The sequence below is a fragment of the Hirundo rustica genome, chromosome Z, assembly GCF_015227805.2.
Source record: "Hirundo rustica isolate bHirRus1 chromosome Z, bHirRus1.pri.v3, whole genome shotgun sequence".
NCBI lineage: Eukaryota > Metazoa > Chordata > Aves > Passeriformes > Hirundinidae > Hirundo > Hirundo rustica.
In genome coordinates this window covers 43,945,911-43,967,581 of record NC_053488.1, presented here as the reverse complement: position 1 = coordinate 43,967,581, position 21,671 = coordinate 43,945,911, and the positions used below count along the sequence as shown (strand labels likewise).

The 21,671-nt window shown below is 39.9% G+C and overlaps 1 protein-coding gene across 1 annotated transcript in view; it reads left to right on the top strand.

Annotated features, from left to right (window-relative positions):
• The first annotated feature begins 4,707 nt into the window (after positions 1-4,707).
• AUH (AU RNA binding methylglutaconyl-CoA hydratase) overlaps positions 4,708-21,671 on the top strand; it is a 132,446-nt gene continuing 115,482 nt past the window's right edge. The window contains exons 1-4 of the mRNA XM_040090985.1: positions 4,708-4,740; positions 4,835-5,120; positions 14,832-14,899; positions 14,997-15,084. Coding sequence (XP_039946919.1) covers positions 4,708-4,740; positions 4,835-5,120; positions 14,832-14,899; positions 14,997-15,084 — 475 coding nt within the window. The remainder of the gene's footprint in view (positions 4,741-4,834; positions 5,121-14,831; positions 14,900-14,996; positions 15,085-21,671) is intronic.

Sequence of the window (21,671 nt, the reverse complement as noted above, 5' to 3'; positions counted from 1 at the left end):
ATATCAGCATACACATATTTAGGAGTTGTAATTACATACAAATATATGAGTTTTTAAGAATCTTCACTGTCTGTAAATTCTCTGTTTTCAGTACCTGTGTTTATGTCTAATTTCATAAAAATAAATACTTTTATTTCATGTCCTTTAGGGATAAATTGTGTGCCCTGCCTCAAAATAAAGCATTCTATACATTTTATTTAATAAATACCTGCTCAATTCCAGTTTTAAGTACATAAGAGCCTCATCTTCCACTATTACAGAGCTGTAGCCCTGTGGCTGCTAGTGCCAATTTGCTCATGGAAGAGGTCTTACTCAGCATGTTTGTGATCCTGTAATTGTTGTAGCATCATGTCTTGTTTGTGATCTGAAGAGACAGACAATTTTGGGAAGGATTTTAAGACATCCCTGTAATCGGCTCACATATGCCATGCACTTTTCCACTACGTTAATCCAATGCAGTCTTCTCTGTTTTCAAGATGAAAGAGTAGAAGTACAGGTAAATGGGGTTGACATTAATTCAAAGCCAGAATCTGCTCTGTGCTCCAAGACACGAGTGACACATAGGTACAGTTCTCAATAATGTGTACTGGAGCCAGGTACCAAGAGTCAAGTAAGCAAGCTTGTAAGCATACCTAAGTAGACTAAATTTAGTAAGAGTAATTCCTGAAGAGAAAAAGTAAGTTGTAAAAACATCTTAGCATTACAGTCTTAAAGCTGCACTGAGAAGAAAGAAAATAGACAATCTAAGGAAACAGCTGCCTGCAAAACATATTGAATAGGCTCAGTGCCAAAAAGAGAACATGCTGTGTGTGCTATATGTTTACTAATAATAAATACATAACAAGGGTTATGTCTTTATCACTATCAGTTTTAAAGGTCAAAAAGGTTTTACAAAAAGTTAAAAATCAAGATTGGAAAGGCAAGTGTGCTAACTGCATAACACAACAATCAGATAAATCCTGCTGTTGATTAAAACCAAATATGTGAATACTAGAAGAGACAAATGCTTCTGCTGGGTGGTGTGAAATTGAAACAACCTTTGCAAACCAACTTTAGAGGACAGACAGCTGACAGATCTCACTCTTAAATATCACAGTCCCTTTACAGAGACAATTACTTTTCAATTTGCAAGACAAAGGACCTACTTTGAAAAGCCAAAATTGGGTGCTACATTTTTCCTCTAAAACATGTTCCCTTTTCATTTCACCCATTGACACTGATATGCTCATCCAGAGAAAATGAAACTATTTGTTAATTTCATCTACATGCATCAATGTAAGAAAATTAAAGCATCTTAGAACTAGGTGAGATTCCTTGCCCATATTCCTGCTTTTTTGTACATACTGTCTGAACCCTTTCATTGTTCACTGTAAAACTGCATATTATATAAATACATTGCAATTATTTTTCCGTCTCATTTCAAATGATTTATTAGCATTTTTAATAGCACCAGATCCCTAACTGAACAACCACAAGTAGTTTCACACTCTTTGGTTTTAGGTACTTAATTTAGATCTAAAGTTTAGAAACCACATGCTTATGTTATATCTAATTAACAGTGAGATTGCTCCTCTGGAAAATGAACCATGGCAGCTGCCCCACACCAGTGCATACAGAATAGCACTATGAAGTGCTATTCCACAAACCACATAAATAGTCTCCCAATTTTTGCACCTCTTCACTGTGCTGTGTAAATTGCAACAGTACTGTCCTAATCCCAAGCCCCAGCTGACCCCCTTCAGATCATATTATCAAACAAAAGCCATGTTCAAACTACAAAAGGGGCTGCACATTTCACCTGTCAGTTTCAGTCCTGTACACTGTGAGAACCTGTAACCTGATGTAAATGGGCTTTCCAAGGCAACTCCAAATGTAACATTAATTAGGGTGAAGGACCTTCAAGTTTTCCCCTTGGATTAGATGAAGGCTGAGGGGCCGTACTAAAAGTTACAGCTGAGTACAGAGAATTTGATAAGCTAGTCTCCATCTACACTGGTTCTATTTTCATTTACTGCTTCTGTGGACATAAGGGAGGCTGAGTCAAGATTTATTATAATCAATTTATTTTACCCATCACCAAGTATCAATATTTGGATTTCTGTTTGTAGCAGCAGTCAGGTTACCAAGCAGTGTGATACGTTATTTATGATTACAATAGTAATTGTAGTTACTCAATTGTCTTCCAGTTCCTCCTTTTTTAAAATTAGGATATACATTTAAATAATCCCATATCAACATACTTTACCTTTCCATGTACTATTATGACCCCAAAGCTGTGTTTTAGAAGTAAACTACAGTGAAAAAAACAGAGAACAAGAGAATATGGAAAACTTTGCTTTCATCTGCGTCCTGAATTAGGCTTGCATGTCAGGGAACAGGAGAAATTGAATATACAGTATTACAAAATGCAGCATAGTATTAAATGACTGCAATAAAGCACACATATATGCATATCATATAATGCAATTTTACACATTTATAGAGAAAAAAATAGAAATTAAATTTTCTTTTCAATTCTTACACAAAGAAAGTAAAATCAGACAATGGCATGCAAAAGAAAATTGCATGTCTAAAATTTTTCATTTTAAAAATGACTGGATATTTCTCTAATGGAGATGAATCTTTTGGCTTGACTGCCCTTTCTGACCTCTGCTCAGAAACGTGTTCACTAGTCCTTCACTCTGGGAACCACTGCATATGACTAAATATCTGCCTTCAGCTTCAAGACAACCTTATGATGTAGCATCGAATTTAGTTCTGCTTTTAATGCCTTTTTATCTTCTGCATGTCTCTCTGTTTCTATTGGTGTAGTTGGATATGACATTTCACAATTTCTTCTCATAAACTAAAATGTTTTTCACCTGAAAACAAAATTTCTTTATTTCTTTCTACTGGAAGTCTTTGGCATACTGTGGGCTCTACTGGAAAGGGCTGTGAATCACAAGCTATCACCTTGTTTAAATAGTAAAACATAATAAACGCAAGGCAATAGTCTCCCTACTCCTCCCCCCACATGCACATTTGACCTTCACAGTGCTCCACAAGAACAAATAGGACATTATTTTTAGACTTTTGTTTCTTCAGAAGGCAGGCATGGAGGAGGTGCTGAGCAACCACATAAAGGAATGCAGTAGCTAGTTTTCCTAAACAACCACCAAAATGGCTCCATCTGAGCCTCTGCTCAGAAGCAGTACAGTTTATTCCCTTGATTAAGTAACACTGAATTATGAAAATAGCAGGGGGTGGCTCAAAGGCATGTTTTCATCAGTCCTCAAGGCCTAATTTGAAGGAAATAAACTTGAAGAAGACAAACTTCACAGTTTTTAAGAGCCTCATTACAGACCTGCATTCACTGCAGTTATAATAACCTTTGCCAGGTCCTGTGCAAGGAAACAAGTCAACTTCTTTTATACCTAATGCATATTCTGGCTCAACGAAATTGTTATGGCATTGACACATGGATTGCTGAAATTTCAACCATTTTAAAACAGGTCATATCAGTCTTAAATCATGTGAATTTACAAGAAAACATAGCAATTACCTCCTACCTCCATTGTTACTGCTTTTATTGTTTGACTTGTTTCATGCTGGTATGTCTGCTGGTGTGCATGGAGCGCAAGCAGGCACCATGTCAGTGTTGCTTAGAGACCTAAACCCAACTCTAAACACCAAGGCATATTAATTTGATCCTTAGTTTTGCAACACAATGGTAATTCTGAGAACCCCAAAACAGGAGGATGGCCAATCCAAGCAGTCTTTTATTGCAGTATACAGAACCATGTGCTACCTGGTTTCTGTTACTGACCATAGCTCCTTTCTTTGTTCAGTGCTGATGCCGTGACCAGGCCATGGCTGATGTGAGGGAAGAAGCAAGTGCTGCAGAGTTCATGACTGTTCATTCTGGTGCCACCACACACACCATAACAGAGCCCGAGTACACTGCCTTTAAGGTGGGATGTTCTCAAGTTCACTGCAAATAAATGTGCTGCACAACTTCCAGCAGTTTCATGAAGCCGTGATGAAACTAAACATCTACATTTACTGATGAGAAATTTGTCCACACGCCTGCATATTTCAAGCTGTGTGTGAGAATCACAGAATCATACAAGGTCAAGAGGTTGGAATGGACTTTAAAGACCACCCTGTCCCATGCCACTGGCAGAGACATCCCCCACTCGACCAGGTTGACTCAAGGCCTTATTCAACTTCAAAGTTGTGAGGGCTGGGCAACCTATTCCACTCATCCTCATCCACTGTCACAGTGAAGAATTTCTTCCAAAAATATCACCTAAATTTCCTCTCTTAATTCGTACCCATTACTGCTTGTCCTATCACTACAGATCCTGATCAACTTCCCTTCAGATACTGGAAGGTTGCTGCGGGGTCTCCTCACAACCTTCTCTCCTCCATCTCTTCACCAGACACAGCTCCCTCCGCCTGTCTTTGTAGGGGAGATGCTCCAGCCCCCTTATCACCTTCATGGCCTTCTCTGGACGTTCTTCATCAGTTTCATGTATTTCTTCTCTTGGGGATCCCAGAGCTGGATGCAAGGTTCCAGGTGAGGTCACATCAGAGCGGAGCAGAGGGGCAGAAGTCTCTCCCTCGCCAAGCAGCCCACCCTGTTTTTGACACGGTCCAGGATGAGGCTGTCAAGTCTCAGATCTCCCCTGGCCGACGACTCTTTTCCTGCCTCGAGTACCAGCCGAGATGCGGCCGGCGCAGACGCAGGGTCCGGCCAGGGCGAGTCACCACCCCCACCGCGGCCCCGGGCGGCGGCGGCGCGCGGGGAGGGGACGGGAGGGGAGGGGGGAGCGGCGCCCCGTGCGTGCTGCAGCCGGTCACGTGGGCGGCGGGGCCGGGGCCGCGAGAGGCTGAGGCGGCGCCGGCAGCAGCGATGGCGGTAGCGCTGGGCGGGCTCGGCCTCCTGCGCGCCCGGCTCAGGCTCGCGGCCGCGGCCTCCGCGACCTCCGCCGCCCTCGGCCTAACCGGCCATCGCACGCCCCCGCTGCGGGGAGGCGTCGCCGCCGCCGCCGCTCTCCCCTCGGCCGGGAGGAGCTACAGCTCCCAGGCGAAGGAAGAGGAGGAGCTGCGCGTCCGGTACCTGAATGATGAGCACAAAGGTAACGAGGGGAAGGTGGTTCTGCACCCGCTGTCCCGGTCTGGCCAGGGTGACCCCAGCGGGACAGAGAGAGGGCGGTCCTGAGGGAGATGCACGGCGGCGAGGGGCGGGAAGAGAGCGCTGGCTCCTCCTTTTCGTTGTCACCGCGGCCGGGGTTGCGTCGCAGGGTGCTGGGACCTGCTGGCATGGCAGTGGCAGAACTGGGTCAACTTGATCCTTCTTGGCTCTTCACAGCATCGTAGAACGGTTTAGGTTAGAAAGGACCTTGAATACTGTGATTCTAACTCTTCCACTAGGGCAGGGACACCTCGTACTGAACCAGATTTGCTTAGAGCCTCATCCAACCTGGCCTTGAACACCTGGAATCCACATCCCCAGCTTCTCTAGGCAGCCTATTCCAGTGCCTCACCACCCTCACAGTAAAGATTTTCCTTCTATTATCTAATCTAGACTTCTTTCAATTTGAATCCATTCCACCTTGTCCTGTTGCACCATGTCCTTGCAAATAGTCTTGCCTCATCTTCCAGGCAGATTCCCTTCAGGTACTGGAAGGCTGGAATTAGGTCACTTCAAAGCCTTTTCATTTCTGCACTGAACAGTTCCAATTTTATCAGCCTTTCTTTATAGAAGAGGTGGCCCATTCTCTGGGAGTACCTCCAACAGTTCCATGTCCATCCACCCCAGCTGAGGTCTCACCAGGGCAGAGCAGAGGGGCAGAATCCCCTCCCTCTCCTGCTGCCCACACTGCTTTGGATGCAGCCCAGGACATGTTTAGCTTTCTGAGCTGGGAGTGCCCATGGCTGGGTCATGTCCAGCCTCTCACCCACCAGCACCCCCACGTCCTCCTCCCCAGGGCTGCTTTTGATCTGTTCATCCCCAGCCTGTGCTGATACTGAGAGTTGTCCTGACCCAGTTGAAGAACCTTGCACCTTGGTCTCATTAAACCTCATGAGATTCCCATGGGCCCATTTCATGAGCTTGTCTAGGTTGCTGTGGATGGCATCCTATCTTTGAGGTGTGTCAACATCATCACTCTTCTTTTCCAGAGTACTGCAGTATATGTGCTGTGCTTGTGAGGTAGATCTCTCTGAGCTGGCATCTGTTTGCTGCCCTAATTGTGAAAAAATGAAGTTTAGCAGGAAACTTCTAGAGTCATGCTGCTTCAGACATCAGTTTTGTGCTTGTGTGCCGAGGGCAGAGAAGGGCATAAAACTTACATCCATGATTTCTGTGCTGAAAGATATGGCTTTAGTATTCTCTCAACTCATGCCCCTTTTCCTACTCCTCCTCCTTGTTTTTAGTGTTGTCAGCTAAAAACTACTCATCTTATTCTACTCAGCTAAACTAAGAGTCTTATTTTAACTCACCTACTTAAAAAGGGAAGAAAATCTGTGTTCCTTAGTGACCTGCAGCCAGTGCTGCATAGCACAGACACTTCGTACTTCCTCTTATGATGTGGTGCTCACCGGATTTTGGAGGTGTTCCACTTCCTTTGCTGTTTTGTCACTTCTTTCCCCTGTGGATGCAGCAGGACTAGGAATGGTGGAGAAGAAGTGTTGGGGGTTAAGTTTTCCTGTGGAATTTTCCCCCCCCATAAGTTGATAGGAGACTAAATACTGATGCTTAAAGGGTACTTGACCCACACAAAAGGTAGTAGATCACTTAGTTTAGGGGGGAGGGAAAGGCTCAGGGGGCTCCGGGAGCTGAGGGTGGTTTTTTTGCTTCTGCTCTCGGTTTTTGGAGAGGACGATCGGGCGACTGCTGGCTGTGTAAGGAGTCCATGGTTAACGGAGGGTCCCGTCCTGGGAATTCTATCATCTGCTGGAGCGCCCAGGAATTCAGAGCTCTTCACCTGCCCTGCTAGAGCTGGGTCAGCCTCGTCCAGCTGTCGCAGCTTCTTCAGCACTGCTCACTTTGCCTGCTGGGACACCCCCCTGCCTGCCGGGACAATCCACCGTTTCCAGCCATCATCCCGGAGTTTTTTCACCTTTTCGGCTTGGTGCTCTTGGGGTCCCAAGAGATCAGACTGCCCAGGGTTTGTGAGACAAAGCCCCTCGGGGTTCTTGTTTCTGTTTATTATTATTATTATTACTGCTGTTGTTGTTTGTTTGTCATGTTATATTTACTAGTAAAGAACTGTTATTCCTTTCCCCATAGCTCTGACTGAAAAGGTTTTTTTTTTTAATCTTCCAAATGATAATAACTTGGGAGGGAAGGGATTGGAATTCACCATTCCTAGAGAGGCCCTGCCTCTCCCTAGCAGATACCTGTCTTTTCAAACCAAGACAAGAAGTAAGTGCAAACTCTGTTCCTTCGGATTTATTTCATAGCTATGATGTTATACCTGCTTTTATGGAGAGGGCCGTAGTATAGGGTTTTGATTATCTGCGGCACATGAATATCTTTATATGAAGAATATAACTTGGAATCACCATGTGTTGAGATGCACAGCTTAGTTTGCATCTTTGAGCAGATTAACGCATCAGTTTCAGACCTGCTGCCAATTCAGGCAAATGCCTGTGTCGATTATGCCTGTACATAGATTTGTATACATATACAGAGAGGTAACTTTAAAACTTTAGATTTTAATATGAGGCTTAGAAGATTATTCTTTCTTTTTCAAGGGAAAACTGATGTTGTGCTTTCATCTGAGGGCCAGTTTTTTCCATTATTTAGGATTGATAGTAAAGATGATGTAATCTGATCCTGAAACCATTGAACTTGTAGTTCTGTTCCAAACTCTTTCCACTTCCTTTAAAATGTACTACTTTAGCGCTGTTTTTCCAGCCAACTGTGAAACTTGGAATTAGTTTGAAACATCTATTCAGACTTTTTGGGGATTGTTGTAAGTTAGGGAAGAAACAACACAGGAGCAAAGAAGAGTTTATAAAATGTTAGAAGGCTGTTTTTCCTTTGTTTATATTGTACTTTACCAAGAAGTGGTAGAAAATACCACAATATTACATAGTACTCAACTTTTATTTCTATTACACAACAACCATAAAATGAGGCAGTGTGTTTCAGCTGTTGAATTAGCTAGGAATCATTGTTTTTGTAATGTTATGAAGGTGTTTCATACTGAATATGTAGCCTTATGCCCCAAAATGTGCAGATACCATTTGTAATGTTAAAGCAACTGTCACTGTCACAAGGAAGGATTCAGTCAGTGTATTTTTAATTAATGAATTTTCTTAAGCAGAAGGAACTTTCTTTGGTATTGACTTTCAGAAGGACATAGAAACAAACACTGTTACAAAAATAGGAGAACAAGGGTGTACAAATAGGCCAGAAGGAGACATAAACTTCATATGCCATCTTCAGAAGCACAAAGAGCAGGCAACATTTCTGCAAACAAAAAATGGCTCTGCTTCCTCCCTGTAGTGCTACCACACACCCTTCTTCTCAGTTTATATGGCAAGTTAATCTATGTTTATCTGCTTACAGCATGTAATTTCTCTGCTGAGTGAGGACACCAGCTCTGTAAACACCCCAGTGGTCTTTATTGCCCTTTTCTACCCTGCCATTTCTTGACCTACGATTTCATGTTCTAGACTTTCCCACATGGTACTCTGGTGCCCCCGTGGCCACATCACGCCATCCTATTATATACTTCCCGACTCCACGCAGGGTCAGACCTTGTTCTCTGACTACCTTTTATGGCACACACATACTTGTTGATGCTGTGGTTCTGTTCTTGCACAATGCCTGGCATTTCTATGTTGCTCAGAGAAGGATGTGTTGTGAATACTGGGGAGAAAAGAAAACTCGCTGTACCTGTTTCACGTACAAGCGCATGTCTTGCAGCACTGGAGAAATGTTTGCCTGTAGGCAAAATAGCAAACTGTTTTACTTCATATCACTTCCATGTGATTTGCATACGCCAGGTCTTGGGAAGTTGTTAAACATGAACTAAAATGAAACTGCATTTGCAAAGGCTAGTTATTGAAATTTTAACTCAGGGCTTTCCAGCTTTCAAATTTGACCTGAACTAGAATACAAAAAGTGTGAGATTTTTGAAGAATGTGATTGAAAAATACCTATATATTCTGCCCGTGTTGCAGCTTGTGAAGCTCTTAATGTCAATTTTCTGTGAGTAAAGATGACTGTCAGTGTGTTAGTTTTTAAAAAATAAGTATGTATCTTTTACTTTATTTGCGATTCTATTTGATGATCACTAGGGCTGAAATGTACAACAGCTATTGACATTTCAGAACTTAGCCAAATTGCATTAGTGATCCCTATACAAATATAAATGAACCTATTGCTTTGGATTTTTAAGTTATAGATGCAATTGGGAGAAATATCTTTTTTAGTTTTGACTCCAGTGTTGGAGTGTCACTTGCTGGAATGTGATATAAATATTCATAAAATTTAGATTTTACACTAGAATAACTCCTCGTTGGTCAAATTTCCCAGCTGTTTTGGTTCAGTTTAGAGAAAGACAACTTTTGGTCTCCATCAGTTATAAATTTAATATATATGGAACGGGCGAAAGCAAATACAGTCTTGGTTGAAATTGTTTGCTCAGAGGTTGGAAACTGATGGCTAGCTGATAAATTGGAAAAACTTCCCATTCTTATGCTGTGTTTAAAGCAGAGCTGAGCCGGTGAGATCTACTAATTTAAAAAGTGTGGAAAAGAGTTAAATCAGAATTTAGTGATAAAACAGGCTCAGATAGGGAATTTTGAGGAGTGTTTTGGTGCTTCTAAAAAATGCTGATTAATGACCTCTGTGTGATTTTTCACTTAAATACTTCTTGATAAGATGATTAATGAAAGCCACCAGAACTGTGCGTGATATATTCACCATATGTTCCTGTTTTGCTTAAGAAACTACTTTAGAATAATAAATATCTAAATCCACTTGTCTGCCTTCATTTATCTGAGTAGTTAAGTGAAACAGGCTTAAAAATAACTTGCTTTGATCCTCCTTCAATTTTTCAAGCATAATTCAGACATTTTAAAATGTTTTTTTTTTTAAATTATGGAAAATTACATGTGTGTGTGTATTTAATGCAAATAAATAGTAAAACAAATACACACACAAAAAAGTCTGCAAGTACTTTATATGCGGATGTGGTGAATCTTTCGAACTCTGACAAAACAATTAATATTGTTTTAAAGACGAGATTAATTTTTAAGTAACCATTTAAATGTGCTTCTACCAAACATTGAGGATTAATGTTTTGATCTCTAAAAAGTGCAAGATAAAAAAGATAAAAACCATTATTAAAAGTAAGATTTCTGTTGTGCTGATACAGGCAGTAGTTAAACCAGTATTTAATCTCTTCACTTTATTCAAGTATTAAATTTAGTGTATGGTATTAGATCAGGATGTTTCTGGGAATTTACGGGTATTTTGAAGCTCTCTTCCAGACATGCATGTATCCTTACTTCAGTAAAAAACATTTTTTGCTTTTACTGTGCTTTCAATTTATAATATAACTTTAATTTTTTATAATATAACTTTTAAATATAACTTTTTTTTTTTTTTCCTCTTAAACACTGAGAATTATACCATAGGAAGCTTTCTCTTCTAACAGGGGCCATTTATAATTAGAGAACATACTGTACATTTGCATTTGCTTTGCTTTGAATGATAGGCTAGGAGAGTAGCATAGAGGAATATTGCTGCTTATATTACACAAGACTGGGAATCATCATCTCTTGGAGAGCCTAGCCAGTTAAGATAAGTCAGTTTCAGTATGCAGATTTATTTTTAATAGATGCACATTATGTGTTGAAGTGTCTCCCAGAAATAATGTGAGGATGACTCCCAGGAAAAACGATGACATTAATATTCGGTTTAGCATTATGTGAATGCTTATTCAATCTTGGTAAATCTGTCACGTTCTTGATACCATACAGATACACCAACAAAGCAAATACTATTACCAGTACTACTACTAATTTCTATTTATATTTATTAGTGGTTATTTTTTAACGTCTTTTCTTTCACCAGTCGATTTTTCAAACAGTTTATTTTAAAAGATTTCAGAAAGCACATATATGTGTGTGGAAGAATGTACCATGATTAACCATGATTAAATGCTTCAGATGACAATGTAACAGGTATTATTGAAAAGTCGGGGCCATCAGTCAAGTCCCCCGTGGTTGGGAAAGGGGAAACATTGTACCTATCTTTAAAAGAGGCAGAAAGCTAGAACCTGGGGATTACTGACCCATAGCCTCACCTCTGTGCCTTGGAAGAGTCATAGAACAGATCCTCTTGGAAGCTGTGCTAAGGTGCATGGAGGACAGTGAGGTGATTTAAGACAGCAAGCACAGCTTCACCAAGGACAAGTCCTGCCTGACCAACCCCAGTGGCCTTGAAGGATGGGGTTCACTCCATCAGTCATTAAGGGAATGGCTACAGATGTCATTTATCTGGATTTCTGGAAAGCCTTTTGCAGAGTTCCCCACGACATCCTTCTTTCCGGAGTGGAGAGAGATGGATTTGGTGGATGGACTGTTCAGTGGATGAGAAGTTGGTTGAATGGTAGCATCCAGAATGTAGTGGTCAATGGTTCAGGTTCCTGATGGATGTCAGTGACAAGTGATGTGCCTCAGGAGTCTGTACTGGGACCATTGCAGTTTAGTATCTTCATTGATGGCAGATGGATTGAGTTCACTTCAGCAGATTTTTAGATGACACCAAGCTGAGTGGTGCTGTTGACGCACCACAGTTGGGTTGGGATCCCACCCAAAGGGACCTGGACAAGCTTGGGGAATGGGAATCTCATGAGGTTTTACAAGACCAAGTTCAGTTGCACCTGGGTCAGAGCAACCCCTGGTACCAACACAGGCTAGGGATGAACAGATCAAAAGCAGCCCTGGGGAGGAGGACGTGGGGGTGCTGGTGGGTGAGAGGCTGGACATGACCCAGCCATGGGCACTCCCAGCTCAGAAAGCTAAACATGTCCTGGGCTGCATCCAAAGCAGCATGGGCAGCAGGAGAGGGAGGGGATTCTGCCCCTCTGCTCTGCTCTGGTGAGACCTCACCTGGAATCCTGCATCCAGCTCTGGGGTTGCAGCACAGGAAGGACATGGAACTGTTGGAGCGAGTCCAGATGAGCCATGAATATGATTAGACGGATGGAGTACCTTTCCTGTGAAAGAAGTCTAAGGGAATTGGGATTGTTCATTCTGAAGGTTAGACTTTGGGGTGGTCTAATGTGGCATTCCGTTTTCTGAAGGAATCCTGTAAGAAACATAGAGAGGGTCTTTAAACAGGAAGAGAGCAGGTTTAGTTTAGATATTAGGAAGAAATTCTTTACTCTTAGGGACTGCAACTGATTGCCCAGAGAAGCTGTGGATACCCCATCCCTGGAGATGTTCAGGGCCAGGTTGAATGGGCCCCTGGCTGGTATCCCTGCAGGGGGCTTGGAGCTAGATGATCTTCAAGGTTCCTTCCATCCTCAGGATGGTTAGATCTTGTTAGTAATGGCATATCAGAAAAAAAATTATTCAAATGTGACTGTAAGGAATGTCTTTATGTACATATGTTACTACACCATGTAGGTATCCCTTGCAAACCTTTCATACTTCTCCTCTTGCAATTCTTTCTTTTTTTTTTTTTTTTTTTAATAGTTAGATAAAAGATGGGTGGGTGCCATCTTTATCTTTGAAGGGTGCAGAAGTGGTGGTTTTATGACTAGATGTAACACTGCTAAGCAGAAATTGACTTGTATGATTTGTCTTCAAGGATCATTCCTTTGTAGGAAAAAAATCTTTGAAGTGCTTTAATATTAACTGGAGCTTCCTTCTGAATATACTGTTGGTGGTGCTGGAGTAGCAGTCTTTGGACTCCAGTGGGGAGAAGAGGAATTCAAGTGTCATTAAGTGTCATTGCCATTAAGTATAACATGCTTCTGAAAAGGACTCTATTTCCCAACTGAAATGTGGTTTTGGATAATAACATCTCTAGTTTATTCAAGCACAGGATTTGTCGTGGCTGAAAATCAAAGTGAAGTCGGGGTAAAGGGTCTTTTTGTTTCTTTAATGTGCAATGATGCTTTTGCCTAATCTGCTTGTGTTGAACATATGGAGTGTTTGAATTTGGAGTGATCTTCTTCCTGAAGAAGAAGTTATAACAGCTGAAGAAAAGTGCTACAGCACTACTCCTTTTTGCTTTACCGGATATAAACAGATTCCTATGATGGTCATTCCTGAGTAATGACCTTTGCAGGCACTCCTATATGAACATCTCCAGCCATAGGGATAAATGTGGGAATTCAGGCGAGGGGAACAAGGGAATGAAGGTCATTTGGGTTGACCGGACTCCATTCCCCTTTTAGTAGGTATGTATACTTAGCATTTGACAGTACCTTAAGAACAAGAAAGGCATGTGTGCTTTATTACTTGCATTTGACACTATTTTTATTTGAATCTTGAGAGTGGTAGCTGACAAATGGAAGAGTTTATCTTCAAATTGGTAACTGCAGAAGGAGCAGGAGCTCTTCTAAATCTTGTGTGCATCTGTGTGCAGTATACCTGCAGGAGGAAGGAGAGGAAGGGAGCTCAAACACTTATGGGTCAGTCCTAATGGAAGACAGGTTTTCCAGAAACAGAAGAAGCAGTATGCACTGAGATGACAAGGAAGGCTACAACGGCAAGATTACGTATAGATTGTACATTCAAAGATGAACGATGAAGTAGTAATCATCTGCGTAAACACTGAGTTTCTGCAGTTTTGGGTTTTTTTCGTATTGTAGGTTGATAGCAGTACTGTGGGCGTCTTTGTTTGAGACAGAGCCCCCTTTCTGCCTCTTCATTCCTGGTCCTGCCTTACTGCTTTTTTTCCCCCCTTATCCTTGCATTCTCTGCATAAAAGGTCCAGATTGATAAAATGTTACCAGAGCAGGATCAGGACTGTGTGCAGGTGTTTTGAACTCAGGCAGTTGTGTTGGGTTCCGGCAGTAATTGTTTAAAAGATTGCTCTAGTTGTGGTAAACTTAGGCATTACTCCAACAGACTTTTCAGAATTTTCCTCTTTGATAATCATGCCTGTTAAGGTGAGGGTGGCAAAATAAAGACAATTTTTGTTTCATGCTTCAACATTTAAACCAATGCATGGGTAATCAATCAGTTAGACAATTGATCTGTGGTTGGATTAAGGGAGCTGTGAAAGTGTCCTTGGAGCCACGTTCCCAGCATTGAGTTAGGTTTTTGTGTTTCAGGGGAGAATTTTTTTTATTTTTTATTTTTTTTTTTTTAAAATTTTGTTCCTTTTTAAACAAAAATACACGCTTCCCATTGCTGGCATTCTTTCTGTGTTTATGACATCCTTTTCCCTGTGTTGGATTTGCTGGTCTTTGCTCTATAGCACTTCATGCTTTAAGAAGTCTCTGGACTCTAAATATGGAAATATGTGCTTTATGATTAAGCATCTTTCCTGATTGCATCTCAGCACCTCATGCAGAAACATGAAATTTGTGCGTGCAGTTGTGTAATTCTGCATTCAGCCTTTGTAAACATTGTTTCCACATGCAGATGTTAGGGACATATTTTTGGTCTTAAAGTAAGTGTAATTTCTGTTGAGTATTGAAAAGAATAAATCAGTTTATTTTCTTTCAGAAACTCCATAGTGATTATGCTAGCATTCTTTTACAGTTTTCAATGCCTTTTGTATAAGTTCAAAATAATAATAATTTACATAGATGATAATTATTTCACTGCATTGTAACAATAATGTGAACTTTCTTCCCCTCCAGGAATTGTGGTGCTTGGATTAAACAGATCTCATGCCAAGAATGCACTTAGCAAAAATCTTGTAAAAATGGTAAGTGAAAAGAATAGTTTTCAGTATAAAGGTGAAGTGTTGGAATGAAGCACTTTAAAAAGTGTTTGGTTATTCCCCTTCCTCCTTTTCTCTGTAGATGTCAAAAGCTGTGGATGCTTTGAAATCTGATAAGAAAGTACGAACTGTTGTAATCCGGAGTGAAGTCCCGGGGATATTCTGTGCTGGTATGCAAACTTAATTTTCCTGAGAAGCTGGAAATCTGTATTCTCTTATTGCACTTAAAAAAAAAACAAACAAGCAAAACAGAAAACCAACAAAATAGGCCCAGATTCCAAGGAAACATGTATTTTTCATGTATTTATCTCAGTAACGAAACATTTTTGAATTGTTTTCCTCAATTGCTAACACAAATCAAATATTGGGTTTATTCTTTCTGTGTCATGAAGTATTTCAAAATACATAATAGTTTAACCACGATGGTGAAAATTAATTTAATTGATGTAGAAACCCTTGCAAATATGTCAGAATAAGATGCAAATAATTTTAGAAGGTATATAAAGAGGCTTTGTAGAAAGCTGTATCAAATCTGTGTTTTAAATGTGTTAACTTGAACTTTTAATTAAAGAAACGTATGTAAACTTAAAATTTCATGATGAATATGCTTACTACTGCAGACTGAATGTATTCTCAAATTAAAAACAAATAAAACCAAAAAGCACACACCCCAGCCCACATATCCAACAGTACATGCACCTTGCCAAAGTGCTCAGAAAAGCACAATCTCTCAACTACCAGATGCTGGGAAAAAGAATTTGCTGGCATGTCAAGATCAATTAATATTGAAGTATCTTTTAAGAATATTGAGTGACCAGTCTTATTTTAAAATGTTTCAACCATCTCTTATTTTTTCAAATTTAGTTTACATCCATTTGAAATGGAAAACAGAAGTAAAACAGTTTGTTCTTTCTAAATACACTAATAGAACTGTCAAGAAAGAGATCAGTTCTGAAATTTTACTTTTCTGCTCATTTATGTAGTAGTTATTCTCGATAGCCCCAAATAACATTAGTTTAGTTTTAAGTGCAAAATAGTTTTTTCCAAGTTTTTGTGTATGTAGCATACCTAAGCACTTTTATTTGAATTTAAAATTCTTTTTGTTGCCTGTCCTCATGCGGATACAGTCACTTACAAGACTTGTGAAAATAATTGTCTTGGAAAAAAAGGAATAATCAATTCAGTACTTAGTAATGCATATATATAGGTTAAATTTGTATGTATTAATCAGCATATTTAATTTAAAGGTTGTATCTTGTTTTGAACCAGTAAGTTTTAAGTTTTAGTCAGCTCAGAAAAAAACCTGTAATTTTTAAACTGATGAAGAATTAAGCAGCAGAGCAACACGTGCAAATGGTATTTCAAGTTAAATGTTATGTGCTTGAAATAAAAATATGGCTGTTGGGTTTTTTTAACAGTGTATTTTATTTGACATTCTTGAATTTTGTAGTAGTGGTATATTGGAAATAGGAGAGCAGAAATACTGATTTTGAGGGAGAGTATCTCAGGTATGCTACTATTATTGTACTTAGGAGCTCCAAGTACATTTCCAGTATTTGTCAGCTGTCTCTTCAGAGCTGTTTTGGTAGAATAATTTAACTCAGTCATTGGTGCTTGTTTGTCTGGGTTAGAAAACCAAGCAATTCAGAGTATGTATTAACACATAACAATACAGAAGATACAAGGACATTAGGGAGGAAAATGAGTCCTGAAAAGAAGACTGTGAAAGACAAGGGCTGCCTAGCTATATCTGGATCTTAACCCAGGGAGTAGAGTGTGAACTAGGTGTCTGTAATTTTTAAAAACTGATGGGTAAAACAAGCATCCTAAGAAAGGAGATTCCTGTAGATGAACAGGTGAAATAAACAATGTTCCAACAGTGGTAGCTGAAATTTAAGAGTGAAAGAGAATACCTGAATCAGAGTTTTCTAATGAAAATAGGCAAAAATTGCACAGTGGGTGGATGGATGGATGGATTGCTTCAGTAGGTGACTTTAAATGGGTGTCTCTAAAAAGAACAATAATAGAGGAAGCATAGTGAGATCTTGAAAAAACAGGTTAGCTTAGGGAAGTAAGATGAAGAGAGGAACATACTGGATGTAAGAAGGCATTTTCTGGAGGGGACTCAGGAGATTCAGTAGAACAGAAGAAAGTGTTTTCAAACTTAAATGTTAAAGGATAATATATTGCTTCAAGAACATTTAATTTCTTTTAAAATGCAAGGATCATCTTGTGAAATGTCACATTTTTTTTGCCTTGTAGTGCTATCTAGTTAGGCTAAACCTGGAATGTTTTATTTTTTTGTATTTCTTCAATTATGTTTTCTTGGTAACGTGTGTGGGAATATATGTTTTTAAAAATACACTTTTATGATTATTTTTTGGACCACCATCTGATGGTTTACAGACCACATATTGGGAAACTTTGTCCTAGAAAGTAGTTCCCTTTTATGAGTGGAGTGAAATCCAAGATTGTTAAATCCTGCCATTCCTTAGCTATCAACAAACATCCATGAAAGCCACAAGCCAAGTGTCATGTTTCCTTCTAAGGCCTAGTCCACAAAACACGACATCCAACCATTTTTTTAAAAGTAGCAGTCTAGATGATTAAAATATTTAAACACTGTTGATGACTGATGTAGATTCGGGTATGATTTCAAATTATGGTATTTTCACATAGTGAAATTGGAGAGTGACAAAAATGGAATTGTATTAAAGAATGTAGAGATGTGCCAGAAATCATATCCTTTCATTTCTGTAAAATTTCACTTTGATTCTTTACCTGCTCTTTTCTTTGTGTCTCCTTTTTAATACTTCATACATCCGTGGGTGCAGAAAGTTCCTCATTAATGCTCTAGCACTGATCAAAAGGGACACCAAGAAGTCAAAGCCTTGTGTGTATGGGGTTAAGGATGTCTATGATTATGCATAAACTATGTCTGTGAATAATAATGTCTGTGAGGACTTCTTGTGCCTCCATTAGAAATGCTCTGACACTGAGTCACTTCTTGGCTCCTTTTCTTCTACTACATCTGAAACCAAATAAGTAAAGTGTTGGCCTTTCTGGAGTGAACATGTGTGACCAGTCCTGGCCTGTGTAAGTTGAGGCTGTGTACTTGCCCCATTCTGCAGCCAAAGCAGGTGAGTCTGTACAGGAGTCTTTTTATTTCCGGACAATATTCCATTCTTGAGGAAGGCATAGGCTTATGCATGGAATAAGGCAGGTGTCCATCACATTGGTAAAGTGTCCGTGATCAAGTAGTCATGGGCTGTGCTGTGTTCACACAAGGGGCCAAATTACATTCACATAGGCAGTTTGAATAGCTTGACTTTTCATTATTAGTATAATTTTAATATATGTGTATTAGAGATATTGCTGAGGTACTTTTTGTGAGCAGGTATTTAGAATTTTGTCAGTATGTAAGTATGCATAGTAGTGTTGGGTGAGGAAGAGAGGAGGAAGCAGTATCCACAAGTTGTTGCAAAATCTAATTTTTTGCCGGTGAGTTCGCAGAATAGATAAGGTTGGAAGAGACTTCAGTGAGGTCATCTCGTCTAGCCTCACTGCTCAGTCAGGGTCATTCTGGAGACAATCTTAGAGCTTCTTCTGATTTTAACTATGTGAGCTTGAGAAAATGGTACAAATAAAATACATTTTTGAGAGTACTTCTGGTTTTCAGGGAGTATTTGAGAATGGCTTTGGTCTGAAGAATTAAACAAGCTAGTATTGCACCTTAAAGCTTTTGTTCAATTTTCTAAGGTTTTGAATAAAAGCTAAGATAATATTTATAGAACTTCTAGTTATTATAGAATTTTACCTTTAGATATGTTTTGGGTGAAGCTGAAGACTGCTGTGTGGTTCTAGGTCTCCTGCTTTCTTCTGTTTTTTCCTATCTCACCTACTCTTGTCAGTGTGTTTAGTGACATGAAATAGGGCTATATGTTGCAATTGAAAACTATGGGATCAGGTAGTAGTCTTTCCTTTTTAAACAGTTTTATGTGTTGATGGTTACAGTGATTAAAGAAGTAGATTCTGATTATATTCTTCTACCTTTTTGCTTGCTGTTCCTTGTATTGTTTTCTTGGCACTGTCATGTTCCTCCAGCCTTCTTTTCATGTCCTGTCAAGAAGGCATTAAAAAAACATATTCTTCATATTGTCTCAGCTAGTAACTTACTGACCCATAGTCTGTTGGTTCAGTTTACAGCTCATGCTAGTAACTAAAACCCCTTGCTACTGTTTTACCATTCAGAGTAGTACCTCTGGTGCATGAACAACCAGGACAGTTGCTTAACTCTTACTATCCAAGTCCAGTCAGAGATAATTTCTCTTAAAAATCTGCATGTGGGTTGTTGTCAGTTTCCCTGCATCCATCCCTCCTCTATTGATATGCAGAAAAGAAGAAAAGAACTAGAGGAACGCAATCCTTCTGGATTTTGGTTTGCCTGGGAGAGTTAGGAGAGCTTTCTGTTGTAACTTTTAACTTTTTGAGATTTTTGTGGTGACTGTGTTTAAAGTGTTTAGGACAGTCTCTCTTCACTGTTGGGTTATTTGCTTTGTATATGTGTGCATACAAAGGGAGCAAGCTTTGGAACAATTTTTACTTGACATATTTGAAAAATGTTCTTTGGAGACCTTTATTTCAAAAATCTTTGAGACATATCAGAATACAGACAGTTAGCTTTTTGCTGTTGCTGTTGTAATAGGCTTTCAAGACAGTTTGAAAAATGGCTGTATTTGATCTGTTTAAGCCACTTTGACCTAAAAGTTAGTGCAGCTTGGCCAAAAAAGTTCCTTCTTGAAAAAGCAGGAGAAATCCCTGTGCCAGAAAAAATTTGCCATTTGAATCTGTGGTGTGAGTAAAGCAAACCCAAATGCTTCTCCTGTTGGCATAATCTGTCTGCGTCAGAATTTTGTTTCCAGCAGGGTTGAATTGGCTGTTTGGAGTCTAATTCCTGGCTGCTACTTCCAGCTGGTGCAGTTTTTCTGGCAGAAGTTTATGAAACAGACAAGCCTGGTAGAACAGATCCTTGAAGACTTTATTTATGAGGTTTTGATATGGAGGAATAGAGGAGTTTCGTAATAGCTCTCAAATACTTGACCTACTCTTACTTTTATAGAACTAGCAGGAGTAGTAGGGAGGTATTTCTGGGGGTGTAGTCTCCTTTTTTCTTGCAGTCTCTGTTAAGCAAGCAAGGAGGAGTGTATACTTTCAGAGACCATATTTGGTTCTCCAGATTTCAGCTCCTGTGCCAGAAACTGAGAAGAGTTTTTGTGTATTACTCCACTCTTCCCTCTTGAGCATTCAGATCATACAAAGAAATATTGTAGTGTCTTCTGAATATTTCTATTGCTGCATTTAGCTTTCACTTCCCAAATAAATGCCTTATGATGTAGACTGTAGCAAGGTTCTTTCCTCTTTTTCATTCCAAGCTTTTACCAGTGTTCAGACTCCAAGCACTGTTAGCTGCTTGTAGACTATTAGATTCAACAACAGTTTAATTTCCCCTAGAGCAAGATCAGTGGCATGAAATGCTTTAGGTTGGTCAGCCATGTGGCAGCTCTGTCTTGTGTGCACAGTCATCTTATATTTGGATTCTACAGCTTGCATATGTCTGACATAGATGATTTTGCTTCTTAATTTTGATGTTGCCTTTCTGGAATGACTGATTCCTGTCATGATTTTCTAGAGCGCATGTTGAACAACTGAGCCAGTAAAGAGTGCAGTTAGGATCGTGGTTTGATCCTCTAGTCTATGTACAGAAAAAAATCCCAGTAAGAAAAACTGGTTTAAGTATCTTTCTTTTGGAATTACCTTAGACATCAAATTCCAAATGCTCCTCTATCTTCTACTCTAACCACACACACTAAATTTCAGAAGAAATTGGTGAAATGACAGTGGATTTTTCAGAGCTAAAAAAATGCAAAAGGGAGTTTTCCAGGACGTTTTTCAGTAAGAATATGAAAATCTAACAATGTTCATTTTTTTTAATTTGGAAAAGATCCACTCCTGATGAGGAAGCAGGCACAGAGAATTTGGTAGGAAATTGGGTGGGACTGTACGCAACAGTGCAGTCTTCAAATCAGGAACTAGGAAACTTTAAGCTAAGTATCACTTGAAACATTGGTTGGTGCAATGCCTTACTTGAGAAAATGATAAAATTTGGTTTTCATTTGTTCAGCTTTCTGAAAGTTATTCTCTAGTTGGGAACAGAGCTTTTAAACTCTATTTAAAATGTATATATTTAGTTCACGTGGGCCTCATTGAGAAGGCACCAGGAGCTGTCCAGGTACTTGACAGTGCAAGCTGCAGCCAGTTGCAAGACAGACCCATGATTGCCTAATGCTGAATATTTAGGAGATGCTGCTGGCACATCTGTGATAGCATCTATATAAGAAATTGTAAAGAATCATGTACAGCAGCCATGAGAGAGGAGTGAGAAAAAAATGCAAGAGGAGCAGCCCTGCAGTCCTCCAGATCAGTAGCAAGGAAAGGGGAGGAGGTGCTCCAAGTGCCAAAGGAGAGATTCCCTTGAAGCCCAAAGACAAGACCATGTCAAAGCAGGTTGTCACCCTGGAGCTCATGGAGAACCAATGTGGAGCAGAAATCCACACTGCAGGCCATGAGAAACCCCATTCTTAAGCAGGTGGACACACCCTGATGGAAGCTGCAGCCCACGAAGAGCCCAGTCAGGAGCAGGTTCCTGGCAGAGTTGTGACCTGTGGTGAGCAGCCTATACAGAACCAGATGTTCTAGG